Source organism: Pyrgilauda ruficollis, unplaced genomic scaffold (genome assembly GCF_017590135.1).
Source record: "Pyrgilauda ruficollis isolate IOZ18807 unplaced genomic scaffold, ASM1759013v1 scaffold139, whole genome shotgun sequence".
In the NCBI taxonomy this organism is placed as follows: domain Eukaryota; kingdom Metazoa; phylum Chordata; class Aves; order Passeriformes; family Passeridae; genus Pyrgilauda; species Pyrgilauda ruficollis.
The window spans coordinates 1,514,380-1,534,575 of record NW_024512432.1 but is presented as its reverse complement, the minus strand read 5'-3'; the positions used below and the strand labels follow the sequence as shown (position 1 = coordinate 1,534,575).

Genomic DNA, 20,196 nt, shown 5'->3' with positions numbered 1-20,196 from the left:
GAAATAACAGACATTTTCACAGTGCTGTGTCTATTAAGTGTCCAACTGCGTGGCTGTGCAGCTGAGCTGGCCCTGCTAACTCCAGTGTTGGAGTTCAGGCAGTTCTGAGTTAAAAGGCAGCTGGATGATCCTGAGAGAGGACTCTGAGAATCTATCTCTCTTGAAAGAAGGTCCCTTTTGACCTTGGCTGGTACAGGTTCTTACTGCCTGACAGCACATCACTGGTCAAGTTCAACATCAGCACTGTTTGGACGCCTCACATGGAAATTTAATTTATTAACCTGGCCTTAGCCTTTTCCCTGGAATTTCTCTTTTTCCCAGGTGTTAGTCAGCAGTGCACTTGTCTCCCAGTGACACTGGGAGCTGGACTTCTCCCTTTGCTCCAGTGTTTTAAAAACTCCAAGAGAAACAGGTACTCAGTTTAACATAAAAGCTGGGGAGAAGCCAGAACTCAGGCTCACCTCTCACCCCGTGGCTGCCCCTGCCAGGCTGGAGAGCGAGGTGTGGCCAGAGAGCTCCTCGATAAATCATCATTAAGTCCAGGCGCAAATACAGCAGCCAGGCCCAGGCGCACAATTAGGCACCTGATTGTGGTGAAAATGCAACTGCACACTTGGCAGCAGACAGGACAGCCCGTGCCTGCCCTGGGAGGCGCGGGGATGGCACCTCTGGAAGGGCCCTGTGAGGGGCAGAGGTGCTCACAGCGCTCAGACAGGAGCCTGCCCAGCACAGCCTGCGCTGGGGTCGCTCCTCCTGCCCACACAGGGTGGCAGTGATGGAGGGGACAGGTCACAGCACAGCTGTGTCACCTCTGCCTCTTTTTGCTGCTGTTTCTTTTTCTTCCCTTCAGCAAGGCAAAGAGGGGAATACCCAGCCAAGTGGGATCCGTGATTCAGATGACAGCATGTGAGTGTGTGACTGAAACTGCAGTGAGGCTGATTCCAAAGGAACATTCAGTTTAAAATAACGCTGTCACTGTTCAGGGACAGCATTTTCCATATGAACATGTCTGATCTGGGAGTGTTGTCAATGCCAGGATCCTAGGGGTGCCAGACTGTTCAGCCACTGCTCCCAGCAGCAGGGCCCACCTGAGAGTAGCAGGGAGTGACCCGGGAGCTGAGGCCGGGCGTTCGGGGAACAGCTTTAGTCTCTGCTGTTGCCTGCACAGGTGAGGTGCCACTGCTGGCTTCAGTTCTGTTTACCTGTGCCAAAAGTTTTCAACCTGGACTTGAACGCTTAGCAGCCGAGGGAGGAGCCCAGTTCCCAGTCAAGAAAAATGAAGTGCACTTGTCCTGTGCCTGTTCAACATCCTATGATGCATTTTCTGTATTCTTAAGTCTTGTAAAACCAGCAGTCCCTTCTCCTTGATAGTGTGCAGGTAATTTCTTAGAAGGAATTTGATGGAATTCCTGATTTGGAACTGAAAACTTATACTGAAGGTCTGAGAACAAGACTTGTTGGGGAGAATCGACTAGCCAAGGAGTGAAGTTACAGTTAAAAAAATCATAGAACTACCAAAATTACTGCAGTTTTTAGTTTTAAAATGCATGTCATTTGTACAGTCTGAAGTGCAGCTCAAAGGAACTCTGTCTGTATCAGGGGATCTTCATTAGGTTTATTCTGTGAGCACAGTAAAACCAGGATTTCTATACAGATTCAGGAGGAGAGGCTACCTGGGCCTCATTTCTATCCATTTTCATCCCACCTGCCACGGTCCTGCCATCAGCTGAGAGGTGTTTGTGTTTCATTCTTGTACTTAATCCTAAGGAAAGCATCATTTTGCTTAGGAAAAACGCAGTGTTTCACATGTTTTGCCATTTCTCACCTTTGCCTCCAAAGAACGGGTCCATGTCCCAAAATCCCACCAAAAAATCCAGCCCCAGAATATAGGAATTGTACCTATATTTGGGAAAGCCATTTTCATTGCTCTTTGATCCAGCATAGGTGCAAACACAGGGTTATTACCTGGGTTATTACCTGGGTGACCTGCACTTGTAAGCTCTTGCATCCCTGTCTCAGGATTTCCCATCATTTATTACCATCTCTGTGACAGAAGAGGAACTGTATTTTCTGATTGTCGCTGCCAAGTCTGCAGTGATTTATTCCTATAGGCTCTAACAGAATTAAAATCTTAATTAAGCTTATGCCACTTTTTTCTTTATTTTAATTAGGAACAGCCAAATCACTTGTCTGGGGGAAGGAGAAAGAAGAAGCTAAAGAGCAGCAACACTTTTTTCTGTTCTGTAGTTGTATTAATGAAGGCGTGGTGAGAATGTCCTCCCAGAGGTACCACGGGGCTGGACAGGTAACACAGCACAGCCAGTGCTGTGGTACAGAAAACCTCAGCCTTCCACAGAAATACTTTCTTGAGTGTTTCCTGGTGTCATTTCACACCTAACTTCTACAGTCCTCACTTCAGTAGGACACCAGGAAATGACCCACTGCAGCGCTGAGCTTTTGGTGCAGTCACATTGAAAACCCTCTCAGATCATCAAGTCTGGCCGCTTGCCCAGCACTGCCAAGGCCACCACCGACCCGTGTCCCCAAGTGCCACGTGCACAGGCCTTGGAACACTTCACGGAGAAGCATCGTGTTCCACCTACAGCAAACCGTACACAGATCTCACAGGCTATGCCCTGAGCACATCAGAGGTTCGTACTAAGCTCTCCTAACTCACCAACCATCAGTGAAGTGTAAGTCCCTCAGTTTTAGCAGCAAAGGGATTTTCGTGTGCTCCTCGTTCCCTGTTACCCATTCCTTTCTCCCCAGCCAGCCTCTCCAAAGGCTGCAGCTTTGCACAAAGCTTGCTCTTTGTAGGGAAGCCCTGGCTGAGTTTGTGTGCTCCTCCACAGGGTGGAAGATTTTTTTTCCCACACACTGTCCCACAGGCAGGGCCCATGGCAGGGAAGTGGCCATTCCACGAGCTCTCCTGGTCTGCAGGGGAATGCGCTTCCAGCAGCAAAGCTGCTGTGGCAGGGCTGGGGGCTCAGGCTTTCCCAGGGCTTCATGGGGCGGGAGCCATCCCAGGGGGACCTGGTGGCTCCCAGTGCTCCTGTGAATCTCCTGCTCAACATTTGCATGCTGACATTTTCTACTTAAGGGGCCTTTTGGCATCTCTGGCATTAATTTATAATGCTGTGGCAGCGGGGCTGCAGCACTGCTGGAACAGCCTTTACTTTAGAAAGACTTTGCTCTGGAATCAGACTGGAATCAGTGCAGAGACTGACCACATTCCAGCTGCTCTTGCTGGAATTTTTGGCTTGCTGGATTTTGGTTTGTTGAATTTTGAATTTTTGATCGTGATTGTTTGGCTAGATTTTACAAGTGTATTTTCTAACTGTATTTCCCAGTATCTTTACATTTCACACGTTCTAATGGAGTGTTACATGACATTGTTGGATTTTGTGCACCTTCCTGTGTGAACTGAGCTGCGGGATCAGTCCAGGAAAAAAAGGGCTTGAATTTGTGTACTTGTTTGGCAGATGTAATTCAGAGTCTGAAACCTCCTCTGGTTCATGCAAAGTTACAATTAGAACCAGGGGGTTTTACACGAGCAAAGTGGGCTTACAAGGGCCGTTTATGTCAGTAAGGCCTTGGAAGGGCCAAGGACAGACCAGCTGGGTTGAATTTTATTACAGCTGGTACAAGGCCCCTTACAACATGCGTGGGTCATTTAAAAATTTCAGAAATCATTTAGCTTCAATCAGCCCTTCATTAACTGCAGTTAAATGCATGTAAACCATTTGAGGACAGTTCACAAAGCTATTTTTACTCATTTAACTACACCTGTTTGAAAATATAATTTGAAATATGCAATGAATTACAATAATCGAACCTGTGTTTAATTTTTACCAGAGAATTTTTATTTAGAAGCTTCTGATTTGCCAGTGCAGGCTTTGGTTCTGTTGTGCTTTCAACTCCAAAGAGCTGACATGCTCTTTTCATCAGTGACAGGATGTAGAAAAGGCACCGATCTGCCCGTGTTGCAATTAAATTCAGGCTTCAGTCCATGTGTGGCTGCAGCTTCGTAAGGTAATTGTGCACACCTCATTGCTTTTTAGTTCTGAATGCTGCTGTGGTCATTTACCAGGTAATTCCAGAGACAAGGTCTAAATTATCAGCGATTTCATAAAGTTTAAAATATCCATACCTAGCGGGAGGACGCTGGGGCATTGCCCCCCTGCCTCCCAGACTGTGAGACCAAGATCCTGGAAAAGCCCCAGCCCCGGGGGGAGCGGGGCGCTGGGCAGCCCACGGCTCAGTTCTGTGTACACCAAACACGGCGCTGCCATGGCAACCACGCTTCATTCGGCTCTGTAATAGCTGTGACAAACCCGCCACCTTTCCCAAATTCACCATTTATCACGGCATTCCTACACCTTAGCTCCAGTTAACTGTTCCCAGCTACTTCCCAGCTCTCACACAGGGATTTTTGTGGGGGCTGTTCCTTCCCTTTGTCCAATCATACCAATCCGATCCCTCAGGCAGCTTGAATCTCTCTAGGTGGCATAATTCGAATTTTTGCCAAGTCCCTTGGAACTCTAGTGTCCTCCTCCTGATGGCATTCTCAAGTGACTCCTCAGAGCAAGGCTCCCAGTGACACTGAGGGGGGGCTGTGCTGTGCCCACACACACACACACACACACACACCTGCCAGCTGGGTCGGGGCCCTCTGCAGGGTGCACAGCTTTGGGGAGATCTCACTGTGCCCTTCCTCACGGCCAGTGCAGCCAGGGCTCAGGCTGGGCTCTGGGAGCAGCCCCAGGCTCTGGGAATGCCCCTGAGCACACTGTCCCTGGCAGTGCCATCCCCCAGCCCAGGCAGATACTGAACAGTGGGGTTTGATAACAGTTCCTTGGTGTTTCAGCACTGCTGGATGGATGCCCATCCTGGCCCGGCCCTGTGCTGTGCCCAGGTGTGTGCCCCCCAAACCAAGCCATCTGCACTTCCATGCCCAGGAGCAAATCTGGGTCAGCCCAGCCGGGAGGGGAAGGGCTCTGGGCAGGGGCCCAGACACCCGGCACACGCTGCTGCTTTTCCTTTTGCAGCAGTGCAGCTTCTCAGGAGAGGCCGGGTCAAGTACTACCCAAGTACTCAAGGCTAATTCCTCAATTACCTGGAGGAGCTTCCTTCCTGAATTCCAAAGCCGACAACTCCATCACCACCTCAGCCAGGCTGTGTACAGCTCTAAGCTCTGGCCAGCCTCATCCACGCTGTAGTGAGAACCAGATGTTCCCTCCCTCCACAGCTCCTCTGAGTTATCTCCCATTCTGAGACTGGCCTCGAGGGTGCTTCCCCCTGCCTGGTAAAAAACTACAGAAACCCAGAAGCTTTGGATAATGAAGCAAACATATTTTTGTGCTATGGTGTGGGCAATTTTTTTTCAGTCTGCTGCTGCTAGTTTTTAAATATAAAGTATAGCATATGTTTAACACAGAACATATGGAAAGAATGAAAAAGCAAATCTTGAATTCCAAGTATCGTATTCTAAGTGGAAAAGACTCCACAGTGTGAAAGTGGTCATTCAGAAAAAAAAAAAAATCAGGAAGATGTACTTATTATATGTAAATACTTATAAACTCAGTTCTGAGAAGGAGAGTTCCCTCACTCTGGGCAGTGTCGAGGCACACACAGAGGTGAGTCCTGCTTTGAGAGGAAGGTATGACTTCCCAGCCTTGTTAGGAAGGGTGCTGAGGTCAGGAGGCTGCTCATCACCCCTGCCAGGAGGTCGTGTGCTCCTTCCCTGATCTAAGTCAGGCTGAGTATGGCACCTTATTTTTCTGGACACTGACACTGCAATGATTTAATTAATTTCTAAGCCAGATAATTAACTTCTAAATTCTTAGCACACAGTTACGTCAGTGTAAGAACTCTTCCATCTGTATTCGTGTCTGCTCTTGTACTTTGTACCTGCCTGTGTAGGACAGATCAACCCAAACTTTCAGCTGGCAGTTCATGATCTCTGAGTGCCCAGACTCCATCCACATGGGCCTGGGTGCTGGGGGTGGTTCAGTCCCATACAGGAACAGCAGCAAATGCTCCCCTGTCCCATTACTGGCGGGGAGAGCTCCTGAGAGGCCATTTCACACACAGAGACCCCGAACTGAAGGCACATGGATGAACCAGCACGGCCACCCCTGCATTCCCTCCTGCCCCTCCCGGTGCTCACAGAACCAGGCACCGCTCGGGCCCAGCCCTGCCCTGAGGGAAACACCGCGCAGTGCAAAGCCCAGCATTGTCCCCAAACTGTCCCCAGACTGCAGCCGCTTCTCCCATCTCCCGGCACTTGTCTCTCCTCCAGAACACAAGGACAGGGAGAACTGGTTTGAATGCCACCAGACAAGTATTCTCTGTTATTTAGAGAGAAAGGACTCAGCAGTGGCAGGGAGGGACCCCAGGGCAGGTCTGTGCTCCCCAGTCCCACCAGCACACAGGAAGCTTCAGGTGCCATCCCTACTGACTCTTCCTCCTTCCCCCCTTTCTCTTCCCTCCTTTTGTGTGCAGTCCCAGATAACTGCCAGTCACTTGGCCGGGCTGGCTCACAGAAGGTGCAGCAGGCACAGATGGCACTAATGCATAAATGTGATCTAGTGAAGGGATGCCAGCACCAACCCCCCACAGGTTCCAAGGAGCTGCAGTGCACTTAGAGGGATACGGGGACTGGCAAGGTGAAAGCTGAGATTTGCAAGAGCTCACTGTTCCCAAACCAACAGCAGAGCCCTACAGCAAACACATAGATTTCTTTATTAATTTAGCAAATGCACTTAATGCCACCATCTCTGGGTTTGTGTGAAACAAAGCCCCTCCAAAGCCCTCACTCACTATACAAATTAAACTGAGTGAAAGAAAAAAGGGAAAAAGGCAAAGGTGGGAACTGAAAACCAGAACAAACTCAGCAGTCTGCTCTGATTCCCATGTTTTGTGGGAGAGCTACTGAGAGGAAACATGGCACTGAGGGATTGGGGTCAGGGGATCCGAACAGGGTCTGGCAGCAATGGAGTAAATTCCATAAATACCCTGTCCCTCCTCAGCGCTCGGAGCACACAAACACCCCACCAAATCCCTTTTTCCCATAGTCACTGGTAATGGACATTTAGGAAGAATGCAGAGGGAAAGGAGTAAAGTCGGCCTGATTGTGTTTCCACAGGACACCTCTCCTGACTGCTAGAGAACAGGGGCATCTCCATGGGCACATCTGCAGCAGTAGCTCCTAATGAGGAAAAAAACATCTCAGGGAATACAGCCTCCACACCCAGGCCCCATTCCCAAGGCAGGAAGAGAGGACATCCCAGTGCACCCGTGCTGGGAGCCTGTGTGTGACAGGCCAGCCTGGGGGGCCAGGAAGGAGCCCCTGACAGACTACACCCTGTCACTGTGCAGTCCAGGGATCCTTCACATCCCAGTGCCATGAGCCTTACGCAGCTGCCTTTAAAGGAGCTATTCCTGATTTCCAGCAAGGTGCACAGGAGAAGCAGAGCCTAAAAATTAACAGAGCTGCTAACTTAGTGACACTGGCACCTACGGGGGAGTTGTAGCAAATGCCTCGGCAGTAAAAAATCAGAGAATGCTGCTGGGGAGTGGGATGCCCAGATACCTGAAAAGTGTGAATTACTAATCCCTTTGGCATTCCAACCAAAGCCTAAAAATGTGCTGGGGGTTTGTCTGCAGGAAGAAGAGTTTACTCTTGTGGTACCAGGGAAGCTGATGTGGCTGAGGGTGGGGAACAGCCTGGCACCCGTGTCCTTCCCGGCCCAGTGCTTGGTGTTGGCACAGAACTGCCCCCAGCTGTAGGGCTGGGACAGCTGGGTGACAGTGGCACCTAGAGGGCTGCCACGTGCAGTGTGTGCGCAGAAGGAGGGTCCTGCTGGGCTCTCCCTTCCCATCTGCAGAGCCAGAGCCTACCCCAGCCAAGTGGGCACAGCCTCAGGGAGCTGCACCCCCCTGCTGCAGCCTTGCTAGTGCTCCTCCTCGGAGCCCCCACTTAAACCCTGCCTACTGCTTCAAACAGATTGACATCTTCCCACAGAATTTCTGAAGTGGATTTTTTGGTTATAGTAATTGTATGGTAACTAGCTTAAAACGATTTCCATAGTGTCCTAAATACCACAGAACTGGGCTGCCTTCTCTCCTTACAAGCAATTGCCACATGCCAGTCAGATGCTGTATAATCCATGGGCCAGGATCTGAATGCTGTGCCAGTGCTCTGTTATGGGCTCAGAACATGTGCCTGGATGACTTACACACCTAAAGCCATAGAGCACCTGGGTCTTAAATCTCTGGGCCATCTGAAGAGGAGAGTCTCTCTTCAGAAAGGCCCAGGTTAGAGAGCTGATCAGGAAAAGGACACTGGGAAGTATTCCTAAAGAAAAGGGCCTGAGCTGAGGTCATAACAGACCAGAGTGGAGTTTAAGGAGAACGGGTCTTCTGACAGTTCTGATTTATCTACTCCTACACCTGATTTCAGAGAAGGATAAATTGCTTTCTTCTCACAGTGGTTGCACAGAGGGGAGGAAGGAAGAATAATGGGAATATTTAACTTGTGGTTTAGAGGTGCCATCCCTAGGCATGCCGTATTTCTGATATTCTTTGCCCTCAAAGATAAAAAGGGCCCCAAAGCACTAGGATTTGCTAATTTATGGTTTCACCAGGCAGATTCTTGATTCTATGAGACCTGCAGTGTGATGCCTCTATAGTAGCAGATTATCTTTCTTCCTAAAAAAGATGTACCACACTCAGGAAGTTGTTTTGGATGCTGACATGAGGAAACTGGCACTAGAGATCAGGCCGGGAGTCAGTCTGTCTAGAGACCCCCCCCCCCCCCCCCCATTAACATAAATGGGGTCCCCATTCACAGCAGGGATTTGTCCCAGAAGATTTGGGAAGAGCTCAAAGAGCTGAGACATGTCTCACAGAAAACCTCTCCCCCGTTCTTCCCCACACGCTGCAGTGCTGCACGTGTGGCTCTCAGAGCTTCACCTGGAGGCATGAATCACAATCTGACCCCGCAGTGTCCCGCGGGAGGAGAGGGAGCTGTCCCAGGGACAGCGCTGCACGTCACCGTGGAGAGGGCAGGAGACGTGTCCTGGTTTTGGCAGCACGTGCACGAGCGGCTGAGTGTCGGTGCTGGGCAAGGTGTGCGCTGGGCCGGCGCCAGGACACAGAGCACCTTCCCTGGGGCAGTGCAGCGGCCTCGCTCTGCCTTCCAAGGACTAAGGAGAGCTGAAGGAGAAGAGCCCTCCGTTGGCAGGCGCCTGCAGTGAACTGAGAACCTGCCCTTCAGGAAAGGGTCAGACCCTGCCAGGTCAGGGGGGTACTTCCAGGGAGGCAGCAGTGCTGGGAGTGAGGGAGGCTCACTGCCAAGGGTCAGGAAGAATGAGCTAGGGCCCTCACTCCAGAGGATCCATGCTGGAAAAACAGGGGCTCTCCAGGCCATTTCCACATCCTTTCCTTTTGCATAAGCAGTGCTTGCCTTGCATGAGGAAAACAACAAACTCCTGCCCTCTAGAGACAGGAGACCTCCAGCTCTGCTGAATAAAATATTTGCCACAGCCTCCTTTTGAAGCAGATGCTACAAATGCAGCCAGTTTTATCCTCCCCCAAGGCCCACGGGCCGGCTCAGCAGCTCGGCACTCCCTCCTCCCAGCCCTGGAAGGCCGGCTCGCAGGAGAGGCAGCTTGTCACAACCACTCTCGGTCAAGGCAGGAGTTTATTTGGACAACTGCTGAATACAGCAGTCACGGAAAACTTGGCAAAGGAAAGAAATCCCTCCCTTTTCTTGCTACCCAAACCCATCAGGGCAGGACGGCCAGTGCTGACGCCAGCCCGGTGCCTGCTCCCGCCCACACCCTGGCTGCCCACAGCCCTGTGCCATCTCCATTCCACCTTGCCCACGACAGGGTGCAGGGCACACAGGCTGAGCGCAGGTGACTCTCGCTGGGTGCCACAGACACAGGGAGCTGCAGAGCTCCTGGTGACACCGCGGTCCCACAGGGATACACCCCTGGTGACATGCACTGCCAAGACAGAGCAACTGTGCTGACTTGTCCATATGCCCAGTTCCCAAGTAAGTGCTGCTCAAGGGCAAAAAGCTGCTCCAGTGGCATTTCCTCCAAGCTGCCGGTGCACTAAAGACACCCTTGGCTGCCAGGGCAGCAGCAGCTGTGTGCAGTTCCACCCATGCAGCGAGTACCAAGTGGGTATATACATAAGCTTGTATATATGTATATACACATATATATATATATAAGCATATATACATAAGCATGCCCTGCCCTCCTCAGTGTGTACTCCAAACACACACAGGCACTGAAAAATAAAATCTTCCAACCTAGCATCTTTAAACTACCTCTTTGGAACCTCTCCCTGGCAGGTTTGGTTTGTTGCCTTGTGCTCCAAAATACAGCATTTATCAGGTGCAAAACATAGGAACTACTTCTAAAAAAAACTTCGTCCTGTGTTCCTGCCCTTTGTTTCCTGCAGCTAAAGCAGGTCCAGGGAGTGGAAGATGGCTCTGAGGTACCTGTAACTTTGCAGCCTTTTTTTGGGCTCCCTTTTGGAAACCAGTTCCTGGACCCCAAACCCTGTGACCTTCAGAAGTTGATGTCCAGGACCGTGGGATTGCTGGGAAAGATCATGAGGTTCATGCACACATGCTAAGTAGGCTACATTACATAAATCTGAGGAAAATACACAAATTAACATCCCTTTCCACTGGCGCTGCTGGCAACATTTGTTAAAGTGAAATCACAAATTCTTGCTAGGTCCCAAATAACACCAGTTATAGTTTGTTTCTTTTCATGATGATGTTGTTACTTTAGGAGGCCTTTGAGCCCACCCTGTGGTGTTCTCAGAGCTCACCACAACTCTGTCACAGCTGTTTCAGCCAGCAGTTCAGGAATTCTGGGAAAAAGCTGCCTCACGCAGCCCCAGGAGCAGATCCTGGTGCCTGCAGCAGTACAGGGGTTCAGGAGCACTCCTCTGAGGAGTTACTGCTGATGAACTGTGTGACAAACGGTCCGTGCAGCAGCAGGGCGTGCTGTGAGGCAGCTCTCCGGGGGTAAAGTCCTGCTCCCACACCATGGCTCAGGGCTGCCCACCGGGACCTCTCCAGGTGCCACCTGCAGAACGGCAGCGTGCGGGCTCTGCCGCAGGTGACAGAACAACTGGCCGTGGATTTGCCTGACATCAGACAGACGTGCTGGTGGCAGCACACCTGGGCACAGAGGAGGTCTGAGTGCTCAGAGCCCGGCAGCACAGCCCTGCGCTTGGTATCAGCAGGATGGGAAGCCAGTTTCAAATGCCCACAACACCCTGAGCTTCCCAAGGGTCTGAGACGAGGGATTACCACATTGTGGGGGACAAAGAGCAAATGGGAGGGAGATGGTGCCAGCATCCAGACCGTGAGGGCTGTTCAGAGCTGCACAGGATGGGGTAGATTAGCAACCCTTCTCCACAGTAAAGAGTGAGCTTAAAAACAAAAAAAAAGCAAGTCCCTTCAGCTGTACACTTGTCAGTGGGTATTTATGGGGTGATTGAGTGTTGTAAGTGAAATATATCCCAGGCAGCGGAGCCAGGAAGGAACAGTCAGATTTAATGCCAGAGGGATTTTAGTGCCCACATGGGCCAGGTGACACAAGCTCCAGGTAATGCTGCTTCTGCCACCTCTGGAACAGGGAGGTCACGGAGGGCCCTGTCAGACAGCGTGGTTTGGCCCCGCACAGGCGCTCTGGTTCTGTTCCCATTGCCCAGGGGAAGTGCCAGGATCAATTCAGCAAGGAAACAGGACTCTGAGGCAGGTGCTGCCAGGCACTGGCACCTCAGTGCCCAGTTTGAGTCCCTCCCAGCTTTACTCCCTCAGAATTCCCTTTTAGCATCACCATTGCACACGAATGTGCAGGTCCAGAGCACATTCCTTATCCCAGTGAGCAGGAGATGGGGAGGTAATGACTCTGAAGAAGTGTGGAAAGCTGGAAATGACCTGTTTCCTTGCATTAGCAAAGAGGAAGAGGTGTACACAGTCCTGTCTGTTAGTGCAAGGGCTCCTTAGAGGGAGGCAAAGTGCAGGCTGGGCCACAGGGTGTATGTGAGAAGAAACAGATAAAGCAGGTTCTTGCCTGCTGACCCACACTGCAGCAGCAGCCTGGGCAGGCTGCCCTGGGGAGCTGTTGGGAGCAGACTGCTTCCTGGGGACAGGCTGTGCTCACAGGGATGTGCCCGTGGGGGGTGGGAGATGCTCTGGCCGTGAGGATGGGGCAACAGAAACGACACAACGGTGTTCAATAGGTGTCTTGGGAGGGACGTTATTCTGAAGCCTGTCCTTCCTTGTGGCTCTGCAGGCACAGATCACAGAGTGCAGGATCAATGCCAGATCCCAAAAGGGCCTGTGCTCCTCATGGGACACTGAAGCCGAGGTAGGAGCACACGAGTCTCAGCAGCGGGCGGTGGGATCTCAGCTCTCCAAGGCCAGGAGATGCCAGGCTTTTAGGACATTGGGATCACATGGAGCAATGACTGTCCAGGCAGGACAGCAGTACCAAGTGCACCTCTGGGAAAAGCAGTTTTCTTAGTCCTGAGCTAGATGCTGAACACATCAGCAATGCCATCCACGGAAACTCTTCCCACAGATACAACTACTTGGCATGCTGAAGAAAACACGCAAGGACAAGCACCTGAGACCAGGCTGAGCAGCTCAGCCTGGAGCCTCAGTGCGGTCACATCCCATCCCAGATCCAGCCTGCTTCACCTGCCCTTTCTGAATTCCTGATGAACACTGGAAGGGCTCCGGAGGAGCCCATGCTGTGTTCTCCTGCCCCTGCTAGAGCCCAGAATTCTGCTGGGATCGCAGGACAGCACCATGTGTCTGCTCACACACACACACACCCCAAAGTGCTCGTCACACCTGGCTCCCCACTGTCAATGGCCAAGCTCCAGGCCCAGGCTCAGTGTCCCAGAGGGATCTCTCCTCCCCCCTTGCCCACAGAGCCTTACAGGCTTGGAGAGGGACACAATGAGGAGAACTGCTCCTGCAGGCCCCTCCTGGTGCCTTCTTTTGTGCATTGCCAGGTGAGGTGCTAACCTGGGGTTTGGTGTGAGCACCCCACTCCCTGAGATCCCCTGCCCTGTGAGAATTTCCACCTTGCTCTGTAACTAAGATCCAGTAAAAAATTCAACAACTAAAGAAATGGCTTTGATGCAATATGAAAGAATTCCTTCTTAGGTAAACCCCCTTGCCATAGATCTCGTTCTTGTTTTTTGTTGCTGTTCAAGACCTGCCACATTGTTCCCCTGCAGTGCCTCTGGTGCATCTGTGAGCATGAAGGGTAGGGTTTTTCCTATTGGATCTGGTGCGTAGAGACAGATCTTATATTCCCTACAAAGATCACAGAATGCACGCATAACTCATTTTTTAATTACTCTCGTGCTAAACCACTAATTTAGTGCAATTTCATACGGACTACATGTTGGTATTGTTAAGGTTTATGAGCCAGTGATTTACAAGGCATGGTACGTCAGAACTCAAATTGGTTGGATTGATGATTTAATTGAGCACAGGGACACGAGTCTAACAGTAACTCCCCACACCAGGGTATCCTGGCAGTGCCACCAGGATGAGAATGCATTGGTGAAATTGGTTACGTGGAACACGCATGTTTTAATTGGGAAGTCCAAAACCAGACTGGTGAGACTAATGTTTAGTAAATAGTGCTTCTACTTAAGTAAATAGTTCTCTCTCTAAAGGTCAGATTAATCAGAAGAAGAATTTAATATTCTGTTTCTAAAAGCTGGTCTCAATGATGACACAGATACCGCTGCATGGGAGGTTTTGGACGCCTTTCGAGGAAGGACTTACGTGAGTCCACAGCTTTTTCTCCACACCAGTTTGCAGGAGACAGTGCTGGTGGTCACATCACTGAGTTTCTAGTAATGAAAACCTGAAGCTCATATTGGCCTGAAGTGATAAACCCCTAACAAGTAAACATAAGCCTTTCATTTTCTGCCTGCCTCAGTCTGCCCATCTGGAATGCAAGTGGTTGAACTTCCCACTTAAACGGACAGTCTGTTTGTGATTACATGTTACATGTCTGATGCTGACAGTGTTTGGAGAGCTGGTGTTTCTTAGGGCTCTGAGATTCCCCTGCTCAGGGTGTTTTCCTGACCACACAGCTTCTTTCTCTCTTCCCTTCTCCATGAGTCATGGAATAAAGAAGGTGGGGGCAGAGATGTGGGAGAGGAGTGGGGAACCAGAAAGGGCAGTGCTTGTTTAAGGTTCTCCTCTCTCCCAGCTCTGCCTGGAACTACTCATCCTAGCAGAAAAGCCATGTGGATATGGCACTTGGGGACATGGTGGTGGCCTTGACAGTGATAAAGGAATGATTGGACTGAGTTATCTTAGGAGCTTTTCCAGCCTAAAGGATTCCATGATTTATCTCTCTGCATCTCTTCTACATTTATAATACAGATGGTGGCAGTCAGAAGTTCCTATGGTTCCTCTCCCCACCTTTTCACCCATTCTATACTTCTTAAACAGCTGACAGAAACAGAACTGAAATATGAGGAAACCCCTTGATAAGAACACTGCCCCTCTTGTGCCAGCCAAGACCTGCTTGAGTCATGCCAGATAACTGTGTGCCATCACCCTCCTAGATGCCCAGAAAAACTGGAGATCAAACTACATGAATGACAGGAATATGAAACCCAGCCCAAATTTCATCTGGCAATTCCATAATCTCCCAGGTTTGAGCAGAAAGCAGTCATTTCCCTCCAGCAGCGCGTCTCAAAGCAGAAATAAGGATTCAGAGCACAAGCAGTACTGCCTGCTCCAAAGCCAGCACTGTTCATGTGGCACCATCCTTGACAGATGCCCGTGACCAAAGGGAAGGAATTGCTGCTGTGCCAGAGAGCTGCTGTGAGGCAGCACACCCTACTCCAACACCCCATGACCCTGTGAGAGTTTAGGCATTTAAATGAGCTCCAAGTGAATAAAAATGGTTGAAGATATTCGCTTCATTTCAGCTACACTAAAATCTGTCAGTATTCACCTGGACCGCTTTATGGATGCGGCATCACAAGAAAACCCTTTTCCTTTGTGCACAGCAATTTACAGATCCTAAGTACAAGGTCTGTAGATGCAGAGCTAGGGTTATTGCTAAAAAATGCAGTTTCAGATCAGCAGCAGCTCTGCTAACTAACAGTCACATCTATCCGCGCTCGCTGCGTGAGGACCTGGCTCAGGGGAGATTTGGGGGCAGGATCTGCTTTCCCCATGCTCTTTCCTCCCCACGGTCAGAGGGGTCTGGGTTTGCTCTCTGCAGCTTGACAGAATTTGTGAATTATGCTCACAGAAGGCCTGGGAGTGTCAGAATGTGTCGCCCGTGTCCTCGTGCTTGCCTAGAGCCAGCATTTGTAAGGCAAATGTGGTGCCTCACTCTGGGTAATTTCCATTAATCCTTAAAAGGTTTTTCATGGGCTTGTTGTTTTCCCAAACATCTGAATTTCAATTACAGCTTCCTTCCAGCACCCAGCAACCTCTGTCTGTGTGCTACTCCACCAGTAACAGCCTCTCTCTTCCCTCAGGGCCGCTGTATCAACTTCACCCGAGTTCCCTCTCAGTAGAGGAGAAGAAGCGGATACCAGGAAGAGAGACAGCCACACTGCCACTGTCCTACCCAGCTGAGAGAACCGAGCCCTTCCTCGCATCCCTTGGACCATCTTGCAGCCCAAATTCCACAGGTTCCTGCATCCCTGCTCCGGGAGCCCGCATTCCAGCTGTGCACTGGTGCTCTGCCCGTGGCCCGGAGAGCAGCACTGCCATGTGTGCCTGGCTCTGTGCGACACCGAAGGGACAGCACAGACACCAAAGATGAGAATGCTTTTCTATTTTTTGTTATTTGCTGTTTTTTAAGGACTACAGATTCTCAGGACGCAATGTGCTTTTAGCGGCGACACAGCGTTCCCCAGCTGCAGCGGAGGCACGTGGTATTTACACAGGGACTACTCGCCACGGGCACAGGATAACAATTCCCACCAGGCTAAGCAGGCGCAGAGCCAAGTGCCTCAGAGCCATGTCAGATCCCCAACCCTTGCCAGCTCCCTCCGTCGTGCCTTACGGGAACCTTCTGACTGGAAATCTTGTCACTCTAACACTGAAAAGTGCACACGCATGACAAAATGTAGACAGGATGCCTCGAGGTATCGGTAGCGAGCAAGACTTTGCCCTTTAGTTTCTGAAGACACCTTTCTTTCATTATGCACCCGGGACAGGAAGGAATTACTAGAGCGTTATTCCGCGGGAAGACAGCCTGTAAGCAGAGATCTCGAGCCGAGTTGGAGGGACTGATGCTTCAAGACCTTGACACTGTGGCTGGTGGTTTTTCCCCTTTCCTGCATTCACAGTTCAGTAGCGCATAAAACATCATCATCTATAAACATACCTAGCAGTCGTAGGCTTGTGTATTTTTTTTTTTAGATTAAAAAAAGCAGTAGCCACTAAGCTGGTATCTCAGGGTTTTTTTCCCCCCGCAAATCTCCAAGGGCTCTTCAGCGTCACAAGCCAGCAACCCTCTTTGCATGAGAATTTCAAAGTTTAATTAATATAATTAAAGGCAACAGCAAGCAGCAGCCTGTGAAGATTTTGCTCATCTTTTTTATGCCTTTTGACATTGAATGACCTATTACTGTATGTGCGTTCCTCAGTGGCGGAGGGGGCGCTGAGCGTTGGGTACGATTCCAAGTGGGAAAGACCTCTTTCCATCAATTCGGAAATTAAATTTATGGGAGCGCCGGCCATCACCAAACATCGACAATGTATGTATTATAATTTTTTAGAAAAACCAGTGTCGTGTCACGTCGACGATGCCAAATTATGTTAGCGTGAGCGGAAACACTGTGGGGGAGGAAGGAGGGAGCAGCTGAAGAAAAAGGCTCAAATGATCCAGTCACTTTCGATACTGTACTTCAGAGGCAGAATGGATATTCGAGTCGAAACCTGACAAAGCGCGCCCGCTTTGATGGGAACTGGTATAGACAATGACCAGTGGCTGGGTCAGTGGGATGTCTCTCTGCGAGCAGGGAGGCTTATCAAATGACACTAAAAATAAGTTCAACAACCATCACGTTGGAGGGGAAAAGGCGAACATTTCACATTTGGTGGGCATGAATGTGTGCAAGATGGAAAGAGCAATGCGGAGCATCCTGGGCTAATTATCTCCTTTGTGCTCTTCATTGGAATCGCAAGGGACAGAAATAATTCTCTTGGTCCATGTCCAAATCCGTGGCACTGCCCAAAGATGCCTTTACATTTATCCACTCGCTTACATCTTGTGCTTGAGTTTATTTATGTCACTGGTAGCCTCATCAGCAACAGCCATGTCTGCACATTAGACTATAAATAAAATTATTATCTAAGTTTCAGTTATTATTTCCGTCTTCTACTCCCCTGTGGCCTCCACATCATTCCCACAGCTCAGACCTCCGTTTTCCAGTGCCATGGTGACCCGTGGTACTGACTTCCAGAGGCAGCCCACTTTCCTGTGCGCCGTGTGGCTGGGAAAGCTGCCACAGCCACACCCAGGGGTCCTGGCCACCCAGGGCCGGGGAGAACCTTTCCAACACCACAAGGATGCTGATCATTCCTTGTGGAGCATCAGCCACGCAAGCAGAACCACTAAGTGCCCGCAGCAGCGCCCTGTTGCTGCAGAACCACAGCTTGGATGCGATGGCACTGGCCCTGGGCTGGGGATGTCTGACCCACAGAGCCCAACCAGCAAGCCCTTGTGTGAGCTGAAGCACCTGACTAAATCTCTGTGCAGTCTCCAGCCCAACGCAAGACCAAGAGCGAACGCTGGGCAGGTGTGCCAGGACACAGGTGAGGTCCTGCAGTGCTCCTCGAGGTGCTGAGGTGGCACAGCTGCAAGCACTGAGCTCACCAGATACCAGGTTAACACACACTACTGGCTCCCCTCACTTTTCCTTCATTTTCCATGTACACACGACACATTCCAGGATATCACTGGAGTGCTGGCTTGTGTTCTGAGCTGGGCTGTGTAACAGGACAACATGCAGATGAAGAGGGTTTTTCCCTCACAGTTATCTGCTGCCTCTCAAAGAATATTTTTAACCAACTGAGACACAGAGGTAGAAATGCACTGACAATTTTTTGTCCTTTCTGCCTGTGCCCACTGAAACAAGCATTTCTTCACAGAAAGGCTGATCCCAAGCAAAAACCACATTTCGGGTCCGTTACACGGTTTTTCCCTTTTAACTGGCACAGTATCACAAAGAATGTTACACTTAGCTTTTTGGTGCAGATAATACCTGAGAGTTTCCTTATTACACAGAGTGGAAATGTCAGTCACAAATAATTTGGGGGGCAAGAGACATAGGGTGATATAAAATCCACTGATTCAGATGACACAAATGAGACTTCCTTGGCAGAAGTGCTCAGGATGCCTCAGAGAACTCTAGAGAGCTGTGTACAAAGAGCCCAGCAATGCCACCAAGCAACCCCGAAGGGCTCCTCTCACCAGTGAGGCAAGGGAGAACTCATAGGAACAAGAAGATCCTCAATATAACAAGGCTATGTTTATTCTGTACTTTTTGATAATAGCAGAAATTAATTGGCTGGAGTCAATACGAACTAAAAACTAATTTTGCCATGTTCTCTTTCAGTTTTTTGATTTAACAAGAACTACAGCATTTGTCAGGATGAACCTGCTGTTTGTAACCCAGGGGAGCTGGGTCACACTGATCCAAGTTGAACCAGAAGGGATTCTGAGTGCTGTGATGCAGGCTCATCCCGAGCCCTAGGCACTGCAGGACAGCCCTGGCTGGCTGCTATTAATTCCTGCTGGGGATTTTCCTGCAGGAAATTTCTGAGCTACATCCCTCTTCTTCTCATCATCCCTAAGGCGACACCACAACTGTGTTTCGCACAGTGCAGTTAGTTTTACACCCTTGACTCGGCCTTATCACACTGGAACGCTCCCACACAGGAGTGCACTCCCACTCCTGGCTGTGCTGGGGGTTTAGTGGCAAAGATCAGGTTATCTTTGACCCCCCTCAGCAATGGCGCCTCATGCAGGTCACCATGGCTTTGCAGCTCTTTCCTGGGATTCTCACAAACTCCCAGGATACAGACTGCCCTGTTGTGATGGTGACATCAGACGGCTCTGGTCACTGCTGTCACCTTACCATGTCCTCATGGTTTGAATCATACTGACATACTCCAGGGAAAAAAACAAAGGTCAGGTCCCCTTCTAAGTAGGGGAGGTTTTGTTTTTTCTTTCTGCTGTTTCTCCCGCACATGTAGGAGGAACTTGGGAATTCTGTATTATGTCATTTCAGACCAAATCTCCCTTTCCAGCTGTGGAAGAAGCGGCTATTTTATTGGTCACAATTCAGACTGCAGGGAAAGGTGAAGAAACCCGTGCTATAAATGAGGGAGAAATCCCCATCTGATTGTCGGTCATTGAGTGCTGCCTCATGACAACAGGAACCGTGCCCGGCTGCAGGACAGGTGTTTCCTTAGTTCACTGGGAAGCACCAAAGGCACCGGCACCATTTGCCTTTGAAGTCCAGCTGAGGGAACCTCTCCTTCACCAGAGGAGCCACTGAGGGGCAATTTGGGAGCTCAGCTCTGCAGTACTGGGAGGCAGGACCCATCTGTGACCTCCCCTCTATGCGCCGCTGGGCATCCAAAACGGGCATGGCAGTGTGGCCCCGGGAGCAGGATGGCACAGCTAACAGGCACCTGCCGCAGACTCACGAGGGGCCAGAGCAACGTCCCCTTCCCGACTGCCAAAGCGGGGGGCTTGGCTCTCGTCCTCACCCAGAGCAGGGCCCTGGCCCAGGGAGCTGCGCCAGAGGAGGACCCTGGGCAAACGGCCTCATGTGGCCCAGGGGGTGGGCACAGCACTCCCAGGAAAAGCCACAGCAGGGGCAGCGTGCTGAGCAGAAGCTTCAGAGGCTGCAGTGTGCAAGTCAAGCAGTGCTTCATCTGCTAAAGAGCAGCTCCTGAGTACCTCTTGTGCTGTTACAAAATTAACGTCACAATTTCTAGGGAGGGCCTTATTAGACCTGGCATGTCCTATTTTACTTCACAAATCTGTTTTGCATTGGCTCAATTAAAATTGTTATATATTTTTGGGTCCTGTGTAGGTGCCATCTGTTTAACAGTGCAAGTGGGTCCTGTGATGCACT

General features: G+C 50.4%; 1 protein-coding gene across 3 annotated transcripts in view; it reads left to right on the top strand.

Annotated features, from left to right (window-relative positions):
• ANTXR2 (ANTXR cell adhesion molecule 2) overlaps positions 1-17,409 on the top strand; it is a 79,045-nt gene extending 61,636 nt beyond the window's left edge. For all 3 annotated transcript variants that reach the window (XM_041459618.1, XM_041459617.1, XM_041459619.1), the window contains one exon: positions 15,574-17,409. In XM_041459618.1, coding sequence (XP_041315552.1) covers positions 15,574-15,612 — 39 coding nt within the window. In that variant the 3' untranslated portion in view covers positions 15,613-17,409. The remainder of the gene's footprint in view (positions 1-15,573) is intronic.
• Positions 17,410-20,196: the final 2,787 nt, after the last annotated feature.